General features: G+C 59.5%; 1 protein-coding gene and 1 long non-coding RNA gene across 2 annotated transcripts in view; one reads left to right on the top strand and one right to left on the bottom strand.

The window, feature by feature from the left end:
* Positions 1 to 2,528: 2,528 nt before the first annotated feature.
* On the bottom strand, positions 2,529 to 3,801 carry LOC120600389 (uncharacterized). Its single transcript, XR_005652185.1, has 3 exons — positions 3,470 to 3,801; positions 2,904 to 3,020; positions 2,529 to 2,769 (listed from the first exon to the last, which is right to left on the bottom strand). It is a non-coding gene; the product is annotated as an uncharacterized LOC120600389 (long non-coding RNA).
* Positions 3,802 to 5,315: 1,514 nt separating this feature from the next.
* RNF213 (ring finger protein 213) overlaps positions 5,316 to 14,440 on the top strand; it is an 89,067-nt gene continuing 79,942 nt past the window's right edge. The window contains exons 1-5 of the mRNA XM_039859857.1: positions 5,316 to 5,372; positions 6,728 to 6,921; positions 11,833 to 11,993; positions 13,502 to 13,596; positions 14,089 to 14,160. Coding sequence (XP_039715791.1) covers positions 6,825 to 6,921; positions 11,833 to 11,993; positions 13,502 to 13,596; positions 14,089 to 14,160 — 425 coding nt within the window. The 5' untranslated portion in view covers positions 5,316 to 5,372; positions 6,728 to 6,824. The remainder of the gene's footprint in view (positions 5,373 to 6,727; positions 6,922 to 11,832; positions 11,994 to 13,501; positions 13,597 to 14,088; positions 14,161 to 14,440) is intronic.

Genomic DNA, 14,440 nt, shown 5'->3' with positions numbered 1-14,440 from the left:
CACAGCGCATCCCAATTCGGACCACAGCTCAAGGCCACACGTGTCGTGTGGCTGTGGTTCGGATCATGCAGGTCTAGAGTGTCCACACCTAACACGGTAGAGAAGTCACTCGCTGTTCCGAGCCTAGGCGCGTGTCTGTCCCCACCCGCACTCTGCAGCGAGTCGTGAGGAGCTCGGAGCCGTGTGCAGAGACACCTGAGCCCAGCCGTTCCAACTCCTCAGCGTGCGACATTGGGCCGGCCGCCTCCCTGACCCTCATCACCCTGGGCACGGGTTGAAGGGAGGAGGCCGGTAAAGGCCCGGTGTGGAGCGGGCGCTTAATGGGCAGTCACCGCTGTGACTGTGCTCTGTCCCCCCTCCTCACCCACCCCTGCCCGATGCTGGTCAGGCAGCTCGGCCGCAAGGTCTGGCTTCACTAAAGTGTGCAAATGTCTGACCGCTGTGCTGTCCACCTGAAGCTAATATCGAATGATACTGAATGTCAACTGTAATGGAAAAATGAAAATTACAAAAAAGCAGCAACAGTGCGTCTTGGGGGAAGTTGCTGCTCGGCGCAGAACCCTGATGGAGAGGCGGGAGGGGCAGGTTTGAGGACAAGGGGGAGGGGGACGATTAAGGACAGGGCTGCGATGCCAGCACGGGCACCTCCCCCGCCCTGGGATCTGGTTACTCCAAAATGGGGAGGGGGAGAGTGAGTGAGCGAGTGAGTGAGCGAGTGAGTGTTCTGTCACGCGGGGCACGGGCCAAGGCTCAAGGCGGGCGTCTCCTTCTGTGGCCTGAGTGGAGCAGGGGCCTCCACCCTTCCTTAACGGAGAGTCTGCCTGGAGCCGGGGTCACCCCGACGTGGACAGCAAACCTTTTCTGATTGAAGCAGGATTGTTTTCATAAAATGATTTGTGTGGCTCTTGCTGCCTTTCATAAATATAGCTCCTGACTGTAAATTCAGAGCCTGTGCTCTCCCGCTTCAAAAATAATTTACATCCTCTGAAAGGATCTAAGGTTTTCCAAATCCTACGACTCTCTGTGCAGTGCCTGAGGGCCGGGTCTGTCCGCGGACATCTGCCGAAGCCCATGGGACTGCCGCCTGTAGGACGTTGATTTGTGTCACCCCGAAAAGATAGGTTGACTTCTTGACCATAGGTACCTGTGAACACGACTTTATGTGGGATTAGGGTCTTTGCGGATGGGATTTCAGATGACATCATGCGGGCTGAGGATGGGCCCTAAATCTGATGGCGGGTGTCCTTGTAAGGAGAGACCACAGAGACGCACACCGGGAAGTGCCATCCCGGCCCAGAAGCCGCGAGGTCAGTCGCGATCTCCATCTCCGTGCGGCCTGTCCTGCCCACTTCTTCCTTAGGGCTGTCATCTGCACGGGCCTGCAGCCCAGGCGGTGCCCCGTTCCGCACGGAGGCAGGATGCGTTTGGCCCTCACTGTTTTAACCTGGGAGCATCCGACTCTGGAACGGTGTTTACTCCACGAGGTCAGGATCCGCAGTCAGGAACGCCCAGGCCCAGAAGTGGGGCTCCCGCGGCCAAACCTGGCCTCGCCGCGCTGTACTCAAAACCCGCCTAGGGGGCGACTTAACTGCCAGGTCCCACTCACTCAGGTAGGCTCGCCGCCCTGCCGTGGGGACCAGGGCTGGGCTCAGGTCTGAAGGAGGCCGGTGAGTCGACGCAGCTGCAGCAGGGGACTGAGGGCTCAGAATAAGTGGGAGCATTCTGTGCCGCCGGCCTGGTCACACAGCCTTGCGGGGGCAGCGGGGCCTTCGGATCCGGCCAGGGCCACGGAGCTGGGCCACCCGGCAGTGGCCCTCTGCTTCCCTCCCATGGTCCCTGGGTCTCTGGCCTCGGTCTCTCAAGGCGCTCACCTCCCTGCCGGGCCCTCACTGTGGCCGGAGAGCACCCCTCCTGCAGACAGGTGACCCCAGGATTTCCCAGATACGCAGAGGAGGATCCCGGCCGGCCAATGGGGTGTTCGGGACCCGGCAGAATCCCTTCTACCAACACTGCTGGCTGCAATGACAAAAGCGAGGACAGTTCAAATGATCCGACGTCCTTGGGACCCGGAAGCGATCCGAGGCCGGGTTCGGCCGGGTAGGTGGTGTGGCTACGCCAGGGGGTGGGGGCCCTCTGCTGATGTCACGCAGCTGACCAGGAATAATGGCCCGGCAGGCTTTTTCCCGTGTGGTCTTCCCCCAGGATCTTGGCCCTTCGCGAACACCGGACCAAGGGGAGGTAGGTGTCCAGACTCAGGCCTGCAGTGTCAGCGACGCGGTCTTTCTAGGACAAAGCAGGTGGCGCACCTGAGTCGTCTGACCTCCTGGTTCCCTTTCCTTCACCCCGTGACCCCACCCTCCCCTCCCCGCAGCTGGCTGCTCTGCTCCTGGCTCAGCCCCACGAAGTGAACCAAGTGAACCGCCTACTGCCCTTGTATTTTGTTATTTTCCCGTTACGTCAGATCGTATGTTACATTTATGTGTCATTTATACGCTACACTATTTTTTTTATTATTTTAAATACTGCGTGCACATTTATTTCAATGTATACGTTTCTTGCACTGATACAGGCCGGGGGAAGAAGGGTCTTTTCTTTGTCTTTATTTTGTGTCCTCGTGGGTTTTGACTTGGTTCTCTGGGTTGCTGACTGTCTTTAGGATCTAGCCACCCTGTCGACGGGTCCACTTACCACCAGGTTCTCGGGACTTGCAGGTGGGCAGTGTCCACGACCTCGACTATCTTTGGAACGCTTGGTGGCTCGTATCTGCACCTGTCAAGACAGGACGTACACACTGGCCATGCCATTTACCGACTTAGAAAGGACATCACGGCCGCCTTCGCCAAGCAGGCTTCCGCTCTGGCGGTTGGCGTTAGCGTTTCTGGCACCCCCTCCCAGGTCCACACCTGGATATGTGTGTTTCAGCCACAGTGCCAGGCTGACCTGGCTGGGCTGGACTCCAACAGCTGAAGGGAGACTTGTCAGAGGAGGCGACCTGATACTCCGGCTGGAGTTTCAGGTACCTAGAAGCACAGATTACACTGGAAGTGCAGTTATCGAAGGCAGGACAGTAACCCATTCTCTCTCAGGCCAGATTTTAAACATCTCTTTACTGTTTTCCTTTAACGTGTGGACAAGGACATAGAGAAGGGGGCGGAGGGACGATTCCCTGAGGACATTAAAATGGCCTTAAAATCTAAAAGGAATCTCTCTTGGTCGGCAGCCCTGGTCTCTCATTAGAAGAATTCTTAACCAGCGGTCACTTGGTAAGTTATGTAAATGTCTAACCATTATGATGCTCACATGAAACTCATAGGATATTGAATGACAACTGTAATTGGGGGGAAAAAAGATTTAAAAAAAGAATTCTGATTCCCCAAAGGCCGTGTCGGGTTTTACAATCAAAGATGCTGCACCAGGCAGGTGACAGCTTTCTCGGGCCATGTGACTTGTCCAGGATGAGCATGCAGACCTGGCCACGCTGCGATGGTCTGACGTCGTACCCACTCTGCTGGCCCCTCAATGACTCGCTGTTACTTTGGGGAAGGCCCAGGGTTCTGACGTGCGCATGGTGTCACTGAGCGAGGGCTTGCTGCCGGGCAGGCACGGGAGCTGGCACCACGATGTCGGCTTTTGGGGAAAGAAAGTTCTTACTGTGAGGCCAACCCACAAGGAGACCCGATTCAGGGCTCGAATCCCTCTGCTCATCCAGGTTTCGGGGCGGGGCGCCAAGGGGTTTCAGCACCGGGCCTTCCTGGACAGCGGCCGGTCTCTCTTGAAAGGGTCCCAACGTCCAGTTGGGTTGTGTGTCCTGTGGTTCCACAGGGGCGGGCGCGGGAGGGGGAGGGAGCAGTTAAGGGTTCACAAGTGTCCCTCGTGCATGGTGGTGACAAGTGTTTCTCTTAAGGGGTAAACTTTGGTTTCAGATTTCGTTAGAAACAGGATAGGACCGGTTTGAGCTGGTTCTGCGGTTACACAGGCAGGGTCCACAATCCGCCACTGTCCCTCAGGGCACACACGGGAGGTGCCCTCCGGCCTGGAAGGGTCCAGGCTTTGGCCCGCGTTCTGCTAAACACGGCCGCACTCTGCTGGCGTCCCCCAGACCTAGGAGGCCGCAGCGGCAGCGTGGGGCCGGGCTGGCCTCTCCGTCACTGTCACTTGCTTTGCCTGCGGAGGGATCTGCGGTAATCAGGTGCTGGTTTCGGACAGAACCTTCTTCCGCCAGTGCAGTCTGTGCCCCCCAATAGGCTTCGAGACCTGCCCGGATTGCCTCCCCCCTTCTTTCAGGAAAGTCTCTCTCATGGGGCCCCCAGTAAGTCACCACAAGGTGGACGCAGCCTGGATCCTGGCCAAGACCCCTGGTGAACTAGACGGTGGGGGTGGCCGGTAGTGCATTGGGGTTTGCGCCTGATAACGCTCGGTGACCTGTGCTAAATGCCCGCTGAACGCTGCCTGGGCTCCGACACCGGTGCTGGGGTCGGTCGGCGGGGAGGAGACAGCCGTGCAAGGGGCGGGCGCACGGGAGGGGAACCCCAACAGGGGCCAAACTTGCCATTCGCAGCGGGAGGAAGGACAGTGTGACTGACCAGTGCGCAAGGTGGAGAGCGCCGGAGCGGTGGGCGGGGCAGGCGCCAGCCTTTTCTTCTATGGTATCGAGATCACCCTGTCATCTGCAGCACCACGTGGGCCGTGCCAGGCTCCCCACGAGCGCTCAGGCGGTGCTGGTCGCGAGAGAGCAGGGAGGAGCCCATAAGCATACCCGCCACGCGCTTCGCTCAGGGCCGGCCACTCCGGCGTTTGCCGTGTTGTTATTGTCGTCGTCGTCGTCGTCGTCGTCGCCGTCGTTGTTAAATCCTCCAGCAGCCCTAGGATGCAGGGCGGCCAGCTCACAGATGAAGAAACTGAGGCATGGAGTGGGTGGCCTCTTGGTTATCAGTGACCAAGGAGCCCCAAGTGTGGGCAGCAAGCCTCCACTGCCATGGTCGCCGTGGTCATTTAATCAGCACCAGGTCCCGATGCCATGGGGCTGATGACCACCACCAGAGTGGCCTGAAGCTCTGCTAAATGATCCGCCTCGTGTCCCCCGGGCCACTCCCTGGGTGGCTGCTGGCTCTGCAAGGTGGTCGACACCATCCAAGGTGCTGGGCTCTGGGTTCGGGGAGCTGTGCGCATCACTCACCCGCGCCAGGCCTGACAGGAGGCACCGCCCGGGCGCGGGTCCACTGGGGGGCGCCAACGGGCAGAGGGACTCCGGCCACACGCGCGCAGAGCAGAGCCGGGGCGCACGCGCGCTCGGAGGGGCGGGAGGAGGGGCGGGATCCGGCCCGGGAAACGAAAGCGCGCGCGGCACGACGTGGGCGCGCGGGGCGCCGCAGGTGCGAGCGCGCCGGCCGGGCGCGGGGGCCTGAGTGCGGGCTGCAGGGCCCCGTGGGTACAGGGCGCGGGCCACATGGTGCAAGGATGGCCCACAGGTCGGGATCCCGGGGGTGCAGTGTCCGGGGCCCCGCAGCGCGGTCTGGGTCTGGGTAGCGGCGGCCCGGCAGGGCGCGCCGGGGTGTGGCACCTGCATCCTCCGTGGCACCTGTGTCCCCGCAGGGCCGCCGCCCATGAGCCGGGAAGCGCCGGGCGCGGGCTTAGTCCCCGGTAAGGGCCTTGGCCTGGCCGATGGCCAGAGGGATGGCCAGACCTGGGGCGGCGGCTCCAGCCAGAATCCTTCGCTCTCGCTAACTGCAAAACCGGAAAAGTGTTGCGAAAAGACGCGCATGTCTTTATTTCACTGCCACACCACCGCACCCCCAGAGCGCAGGGTCCCCCAACTTTCCAGGCAGCCTTGAGAGCCAGGAGGGGCGCAGAATGAGGGAGTGCAAAACTCGGGCGGGGCGCCGCCAGCGCCGAACCGACTTTGGTGCCTGGTTTTCCTGGGTGGAGGCTGGAGGCTGGACTCTTGAGTTCTGGCCGGTTCAGTGGCCGGGAAAAGCGAGGAGAGGAAAGTCAGGGATGATGAGCAGAGATTATTTCTGCCCCTGGGCCTCTGGCGCAGGGGAGACGACGGACTAACTAAGGAGTCAGTGACCATCGCTGAGCCCTCTGTGAGTCCTCTGCTCTGTGCTGAGGGGAGCTTTGGAAAGAAGGAACACAGCTTAGGGACAGAGAGGCCTGGGCCGTGGGGGTCATCGAAAGCCTTTGAGTGAGACCGACGGCCGTGCTGGTTGCTGGGGTCCTGGGGCGGGGCTGTGGTGGGGCGGGGCCAGGTAAGGGCGCCCGTCCTGTAGGCTTCACCTGCCTAATGGTCACGTCAGCTGTGAGCCAGGGGCTTTGTCTCTGGGCTCCTTGTCTGGGGCGTGCGGAGGGCAGGCACCCTCAGTCCCTGGCTTATCTCAGGGTTTTGCACATGCTGTATCTCTGCCTCTGCTGGGGACACGCTCTCCTCTACCCCCCTGCTCGGTTCTCACTCTCCCGGGCTCCCCGGTCTCATCCAGGTGGGGACAGTGAAGGTCGGGGGAGTGTGCAGGGTGGTGGGGGGAGGGCCAGCAGAAAGGAAAGTGGGTGCTGGAGCCTCAGGGCGCAGTCCAAGAGAGAGCGGGAGGGGGAGGACCTGGGATGAGGCTGGGCTGTGAGCCGCGGGGGAGGGGCCCGGGCTGGTTTCGATTGAGCAGCGGGACCTTCTGGGCCACTGTAAGTTCACTTTCCCAAGAAATGAAACTAACGCAGGGCTGTGGTCATGTGACAGGTGGCTGGTATATAGCTCGCTGCCTCCTCGGGACTGGAGGGACTGTTGCTCCCAGATTGGCCGGGACCCCAGAGCCCCCCCCCACTTCCCCCGAGGTATGAAGTGTCCTTCCTGCCGCCATGTCTCCAAAGAAGCCGCTCCCAAGTTCTGCAGCCAGTGTGGACAGAGGCTGCCCTCTGCGGCCCCCCTACCAGGTGAGGCGCAAGGGGCCCCGTGGGGCCGGGGGTTGCGCGGGGGGGGGGGGGGGGGTGGTAGGATTCCCGCTTCCTCGCTTCCTCTCCGGAAGTGGAAGCTGCTCCCAGCAGGCAGCCCAGGCAGGCAGAGCGGTCTCCCGGAGGCAAAGGGCTCTTTCTAGAAGCATTTTCCTTAGAATAGTTTGGTCTGGTCCTTTGCTGGAGGCACCTGTCACTTTTTAAAATTTTTGATTTCCTTTCTCGGAGAGAATTCCCGGTTCCCCTTCCCCCTCGGGAATGGGAGATGTGGGCTGAGCGCAGAGCTGCCAGAGGGCTGCAGAGGATGGCGCATGGGAGTGGCACCCCAGGCACGGAGGTGGGCGAGGGGACCCCAGAGCTGGCACGGAAGTCTCCGTGGTGGGGGGTGGCCGGTTGGTGCCTGAGCGGAGGACTCGTGTGCGGTGGGCCTCGCCTACTGACTTGGCCGGTCCTTGATTCCCTGGGCGTCAGACCTGAGCCCAGGGCTCCCCTCCTCCCTCCGGCTGTCCCTCTCCATCTCCCACGGTGACCTCACCTGGTTCCGTGGTTTTAAATACCATCCGTGCACCAGCAGCACCCAGGTTAATCTTTTTGTCCTGGACCTGTCACCTAAGCTCCAGCCGCTGCGGCCGCCCCGGCTGGGTGCCTGCAAGGCCTCAGTTTCCCATTTATGAAGCCCTGTCTCCCCCAAACCTGCCCCGGCCGGGGCACCTTGTCCTTCTAGTGCCCCGGGCCCAAACCCAGCACCGACTCCCAGTCCTTCGCGCCCTATGTCCACATCCCAGATGACCCTGCTGGCCACAGGTCAGAACCACCCAGGGAGCTGTGCCCTGCCCCCATTCCACTCCAAGTAAAAGCTCCCAGGCCCTACACCAGCGCGCCCCCTCCGAGGCCCTCGGAGCCCTCTCCGGCAGCCCCTCCCCCCAGCCCACTGGCCTCCCTGTTCTTCCTGGAACAAGTGGGGCCAGTTCTGACACCAGGGTCTTTGCACGTCCTGTTCCCTCTGCCTAGGGCACACACAGCTGCCCTCAGAGGGCCGCCTGGACCCCTCTCCCCTGCTTCCAGGCTCAGCCCGACCATCCCACTGAAAACCGCACCCTCCCCCGCATCTGTCTGTCTGTCTTGTGGTTTCGGGAGAGACCTTTGCTCCTCCTTGTTCACGGCTTTACTGCAGGTCACTTGCACAGTGCCTGGCACAGAGCAGGCGCTCGGTAAACAACCACCGAATGAATCGAGGAGAATCTGGACCCCAAACCGCTGCGTGTGCATGTGCGTGTGTGTGCGCGCACGCGTGCGTGCATGTGTGCGCGTGTGCGTGTGAGTGCGTGCATGTGTGTGCATGTGTGCATGCGCGTGCGTGCATGCTTGTGCGTGCATGTGCATGCGTGTGCGTGCATGTGCGTGCGGTATGGCGTCGCAGCTGATGTCTTTATCGCGCTGCGATACATTTGTGTGCATGCATGCACACGCGTGTATGTGCATGTGTATTACATGTGTGTGCGCACGTGCATGTGTGCGTGCATGTGCATGCTGCAGATGCGTGTGTGCGCGTAATGCGTGTGTCGCGAGAATCGCGCACGCGTGTGCATGCGTGTGCGTGTGTGCGTGTGCGTGCGTGTGCGTGTGCGTGTGTGAGTCAGTAAGTGCTGCCAGCCCCGGGCCTCCTTGCGCGCGGGCTCTGGGCCGCCTCTGAGGATGTCCCTGGCGCAGGGCGGGCAGAAGGGTCAGTCCCTCACCCGCTCCCTTCCGGGCTCCGAGCCGTGTGCAGAGGCAGGCACTTTGCGCTGTTGATTTTCACTCCATTGCTTTTCTTTTGCCCCTTTGGGCAGGAGTCTGGCTGCGAGTCAGACCGGAGGGTCCTGTCTTTCCTTCCGGAACCCCTGGGACCTGAGGGGTCCCAGCACCTCGTCCGCACTCGGTGCTCAGCAGAGCGCCTGCTCCCATAACCGGTTCCTCGCTGCCCCAGATACTGAATCGTGGTGTGGCCAAGCTCCTGGTGTCCCCCTGGGACTTCCCACCTGCCAGAACTCCCACCACTGGTCACTGGGACGTCTACCTGGGTGGGGAGCCTGAGGAAGGAAGCATTCTTTCGGGGTCCAGAAAATAAACCAAAGCAAACCGCAGCTAAGCGGCGACGTGCCCTGCGTTGTGCTGAGCATCCAGGGAGGAGCTATCATAAACCCCCATTCTCCAGATGCCAAGAGCAAAGCCCAGAAAGGTTAAGTGACTCGCCCACAGTCACACAGCTCGAACCCAGGCTGGTGGGTCTGGAGCCGATGCCCTAGGAGGAGGCCATGGTTGGGGTCTCGCTGGTCCCCCCACGTAGGCTGCTGGTGGCTCTACACCCACTCTGGGCCAGGTGGGTGACCGGCCCCAGCCCCTGCCCATACTGGCCTGTCGTTGGGGGACAGGGGTCAGAAAGGTGTTGAGTGTGGGCCTCAAGGGTTAAAATTAGTTACTGTCACTAGATAGACCAGGGTGGTCCTTGGCTGGCAGCTGAGAGGGGCTGGGGGCGGCAGACAGAGGAACTGCGGGGGCTTCATCTGCGTTGGGTCCTGGAGACTGGCCTCTTGGGCGGGGGTCTCCTCTTGGAGGGGCTCCAGGAAAGCCCACTCCCTCTGCTCCTTCTTTTGGGTTGTACGAGGCAAGGGGCGAGTTTGCCGCCTGAGCCGGGTGCAGAAGGCTCTGAGGACGTGGGTGTGTGGCGTTCGCACTGACTGCCATTCTGTCTTCCTGTGCCTGCCGCAGAGCCTCGGCCGCTGGGCGGGGCGGGGCGGGGGCATGCCCCGCCCCCTCTAGGTTCTTCGGCTGGTCTAATACATGAACACAAGACAGGTTGAGAGGATAAAAACACACATTTAATTTTGTACATATGGGGGCCTCATAAGAACGAGAGGCCCCGGAGAGGGTCAGGCCCCTTGAGCCCTTCCTTGCACCATCCTGAGCTAAGGAGAAGGGGGTAGCGTCAGGGGCTTCAAAGGGGAGGATGACAATTTGCAGGAAGATGGAAAATGTAGGTAAGCAGATGTTTGCCGAGTCCTGTAGAGACGGTGGGACCCAGGCAAGACTTTGGTCTCCAGCCCAGCCAGCTGGCCCTGTTCCCCACACCCGACCCCTCTGCTCTCTGCTCTATAAGCATCTCTGGTCACGTCCTCAGCCTGGACCAGGCCCTCGATCTAAATTCTCTCAAGCCGTTAAGGGGGAGGTAAAAAGCCCTTCCTGAGTCTTTTGTCTCTTAAAAGTAATCAGCCTAAAATAATCCTCCCTCCAGAAACATGTTTGGGGTGGCAAATCCTGCTCCCCTACAGTAGGCCTGCTCGGCCAGCTCAGGGGCCACCCCAAGGCTGCCAGTCTTAAGCAGGGCGTGATCACCCCAGGGCAGACGACCCTCACCTCCCAGCAGGGGCAGAGGCCACTGGCTTCTGGGCTGCCCTCTTGTCTGGTGAGACAGGGGGACAGGGCCATCGTGCTTAGGGCTGGGTCACTGTGGGTGGTCCGTCCTAGGCTGCTGGGTGGGGGCCAGCACAGGGCCCTGGTCAGCCATTGTGGGGCACACAACAGGCTGAACACCTGTGTGTTGAAAGGCGAGAGCCTGCCTGGTTTGGCTGCCCTGGACCACCGCCCGCTCCAGCCCTAAGGGCCAGGGTTGAGTGTGTGGGGGCCCAGGGACACATATCGCTTTCTGCCCCCTGGCTTCTGTGCTTCCTCACACTCTGGCTGGAGCTCTCTCTATTCACAGGCATCGAAAGTGAAACCAAAATGCCGGGTCCATGTCTGGAGCTGCCGAGGGGCTCGGGGCGTCCCAGGCACTGCAGGCGGGGCAGGGGGCTGGGCGCTGGGGGCCCGGAGAAGCCTCAGTGCCAGGTGCTGCGGTCCAGGGGGCATGGGGCCACATGGAAAAGCATGAGGGGGTTGCATGGAGAGTTCCAGGCCACCCCAGGCCCGGGTGGAGGGTGGCCGGCTTTCCCAGAGGTGCCGTTGGCCTGGTCCCATGTGGGGGGCTTCAAATACTGGTAGGGCAGGGGGTCGGGGGTCAGGAGCCCCTCCCGACCCCAAGCCCCCACTGCTCCAGCTGGTGCCCCAGGGTGCTGGACAGTTATTTGGGCGTGGGTGGCGGGGTAAAGGTCTGGGCAATGTATTTATTTTTTTGCATTTTTCAAGTTTTCTTGAAATTTTTTTTTTTTTTATAATGAGAAAAAGTAAGATGAGGAGCCTGAGACCCAGCAGCAGTCTAGGGAGGGGCTGGGGGCCTCTGGGGGAGGAGACGGCTAGTCCCCCAGAGCCTGTGGGACAGTTCCAGGGTTTCTTTGGGATGGTCCCCTGCTTTTTCCTGAGATTCGACCCATGTGCATCTGCTGTAGGAGAGGAAAATTTTTCCTTCTACCCCTTAGGTTCTTTGGCTGCTCTAATAAGTAAATTGACATAAGACAGAGTAGGAGAATGAAAACCAAATTATAGTAACACACCTGCCCCCTGCGTACCTGGGAGAGACCCAGGGGAACTGAGTGACTCCGAAATGGCAGGAGCCACCGCCTCGAATACCGTCTCCAGCCGAAGACAAGAGCAAGTGTTTCGGGTGGTGGACCAGGGTCGGGGTGACCTGCACAAGGGCAGCGAGGGGCATGGTCACTATGCAGAATGCACTCGTGGCTTCTGCATCGATAAGAGTTTCTAGAGATGAGGTCACCCCTTCCTGGGACAGCCGGGGAGACCCCGCACACAGGGAGGCTCCCACACAAATGTCCACGTCTCTTACAAGCGGGTAACTTCTACTCAGTTTTCAGAGCCTCTCCCTTGTCTGCTCTTTCTTAAAAATAACCAGCTAAAATAATCCTTATGCCAAAAGACGTGTTTCAGGGTGACGAATTCTGCTTCCCTTCACTGCCTTCGCAGATTCTGAGAACGACCCCAAGGTGACGTCGGCCCCCGAGGGAGAAATGGAGTGTGGACTTGAGCTGAAGGAGGAAGGCGGCCCTTTCTCATCTCCGGGCACAAGTGACCGGCAGCAAAGCCCAGACGAGCCCTGTTCGGCCACCTCCTGGAATACCTATCAGGTGAGGCCAGACCCCGGGGACGTGGGGCTGGCTCTGCCCAGCCCCTGCCCACTCTCGCTCTGCCTCTTCCCGCTGTGGCTTCCTCGGTGGCTGGACCGTGCTCCCCGTGTCCCCATGACGTCCTCTCTAGGACATGGGCACAGCACTGCTGCCCACTGACCCCTGCGCACTGGCCAGCGGCAGAGCCGCCCCTTCTTGTTGGGTGCTTGGGTTCCCGTCCCGCCCGAGGCCTCCACCCGCCTTCCCTGCCCACCAGGCCCAGCGCCCTGTCTCCCCGCAGCTGTGCTGGGCGCGGCTTCTGCCTTGTGGGCGTCCGCCCCCCTCCGGGCCTCTTTGCATCAAGGGTGTGGGCCCTGAGGCGCCTCCGGGGACAGGTCATCTTTTGTCTCCCGTCTAGTGTCAGACCCCGGGTGTCTCCTGGGTAAGGGACCACCAGGCTGGAGCCCCAGGCCAGGCCTGCGGGGAGTTACCTGGGCGGGTCCAGGGTGAATGATGGGAGAGCAGCCGCCATGGAGAGGTCTCGCCCGTCCAGACCAGACCCGTGGCGGGTCAGCTCAGGCTCCCTGCAGGATGCCGGGAGCGGAGGGACGAGGGACGCTGTGGCCTTGCCTGCGAGGGGGCTGCTTTCCAGGCTGGTCTCCAGGTGTTCCTGGCTGGGCTGGGCAGTGCCACAGCTGGCTGTGTTGCGACGTGTTGTGTGGATGTGCGTGCACGTGTGCAGTCTGTGTGTGGGTAGATGTGTGTCCATGTGGTGTCCATGTGTGGTGTGTGTGTGTGCAGTGGGGAGGTGTGTGTTTGAATGTGCTCTGTGTGTGAATATGTTGGATGTGTGTCTGTGTGTGAGTACATGTGAGTGAGTATTTGGGGATGTGTGTTTGTGTGTATGTGTGTGTGTAAAATTTGTAGCCGAGGAGATATTGTGTGTGAATGTAGGGGAGTATATATGTACTGGGTATATGTGTGTGTGCTTATGTGTGAAGTGGTATGTGTATTATTAAGTGTGTATGGGTATTTACTGATATTGGGAATTATGTGTGAAAGTGTGTATCGGAGTGTCTTTACACATTGGAGTATGTTGTGTTGGGGTATGTGTAGAGGGTGTATACTGGGGGATGTACTGGGGTTTGTGTGAATTATGCGACGTATGGGGAGTGTATGTGCAGGATGTGTGTATATTGAGGTATGTGTGTGGTGATGATTGGGGTGTGTGTAGTGGGTGTGTACTGGGGGTGTGTGTGCACTGGGGTGTGTGTGTATTGGGGTGCGTGTGTGAGTAGATATGTGTGGGGAGTGTGAGTGTGTGTCTTTCCCCTGACCCATCCCCAGCTGAGGGCCGGCTTGGAGCCTGGGCCACGGGGGTCACTGGGGTTCGGGCACAGCAGAGGTGAGAGTCGGCAGACGCGTCGTCGAGCGGCGTGCGTGGCCGTGCGATGGAGCATGGCGCCGAGCCGGCGGGATTCACTTTTATTGTTTGTTTTTCTATCTTTTTTTTTTTTTTACTTTGACAGAGAAAGTTTAAGGCTCTTTCGAAGAAGAAATGGGCAAGAATAAACAAGAAAATTATGAAAAATAAAAGTCCAGAGTGGGACTTGGCTGCACTAGATTAAACAGAACTGTGACAAGGCCACAGTCATTAAGACAGTGACTTCTGGGGCGGTCAGTGAAATGGAGTCTGATGTGTGTAAAAACAGTTGAGGAAAATATACATAAATGTTCATCTCATCTCTGGATGAGGAAAGGTTTTCTAGGAATTAGAGCAAGGGGGAAAAATGCAAACAAAAGATAGTATATTTGACTCCCGGAAAAGTCTTAAAAGAACTAACAACCTCACAGACTATGATAAGCACAATTTAGGAAAGATGTGTAGAGAATATTTGGCTTTACATACAGATATTTTCAGCAAAGAGCGAGTTAAGATGTCAAAAGCTCTTAGAAATCAGATGGGAAACGGTAACTGACCCAATAGCAAGACGGGCCCACGGCAAACGGTCGTCCCCGAGAGAGAGAGATAAGTGACGGCAGACGTGTAAGTTCCACCTCTGGAGTCCGACGCTGAGAATTAAAAGAGCCGCATGATGCCCCGTTAAACCTTCAGATCAGAGCCTCGGTGTAAAGCCAGCGCCGGCAGCGGCGAGGCGGGCTCGGCCTGCCCTTCCGGGGGCGCAAGGTGGGGCAGGTGGCCGCACAGCACCGTGAAGGCACGAGGTGCCACCGAGGCGCGTGCCTTAAAATGGTTAATTTTAGCTCACGTGATTTTCCACAGAAGGGAATTTAAAAAATGCCTAAATGCACAGATACCCACCCAGGAAAGGGAGCTGGAAGAGGGGCGCACACGACCGCCGTGGGGCTGCCTCTGCTGGTTAGCTCGCCACCGTTCCCCATGCCCTACAGTGACCCCACGAAACGCGTATGCTCAGGAAGTGGAGCGTGCGTTGTTGAGAACGGCC

Source organism: Pteropus medius, unplaced genomic scaffold (genome assembly GCF_902729225.1).
Source record: "Pteropus medius unplaced genomic scaffold, Ma_sr-lr_union100, whole genome shotgun sequence".
Classification (NCBI taxonomy): Eukaryota; Metazoa; Chordata; class Mammalia; order Chiroptera; family Pteropodidae; genus Pteropus; species Pteropus medius.
The sequence above is the reverse complement of the archived record's forward strand: the minus strand, read 5'-3'. Positions and strand labels throughout refer to the sequence as shown.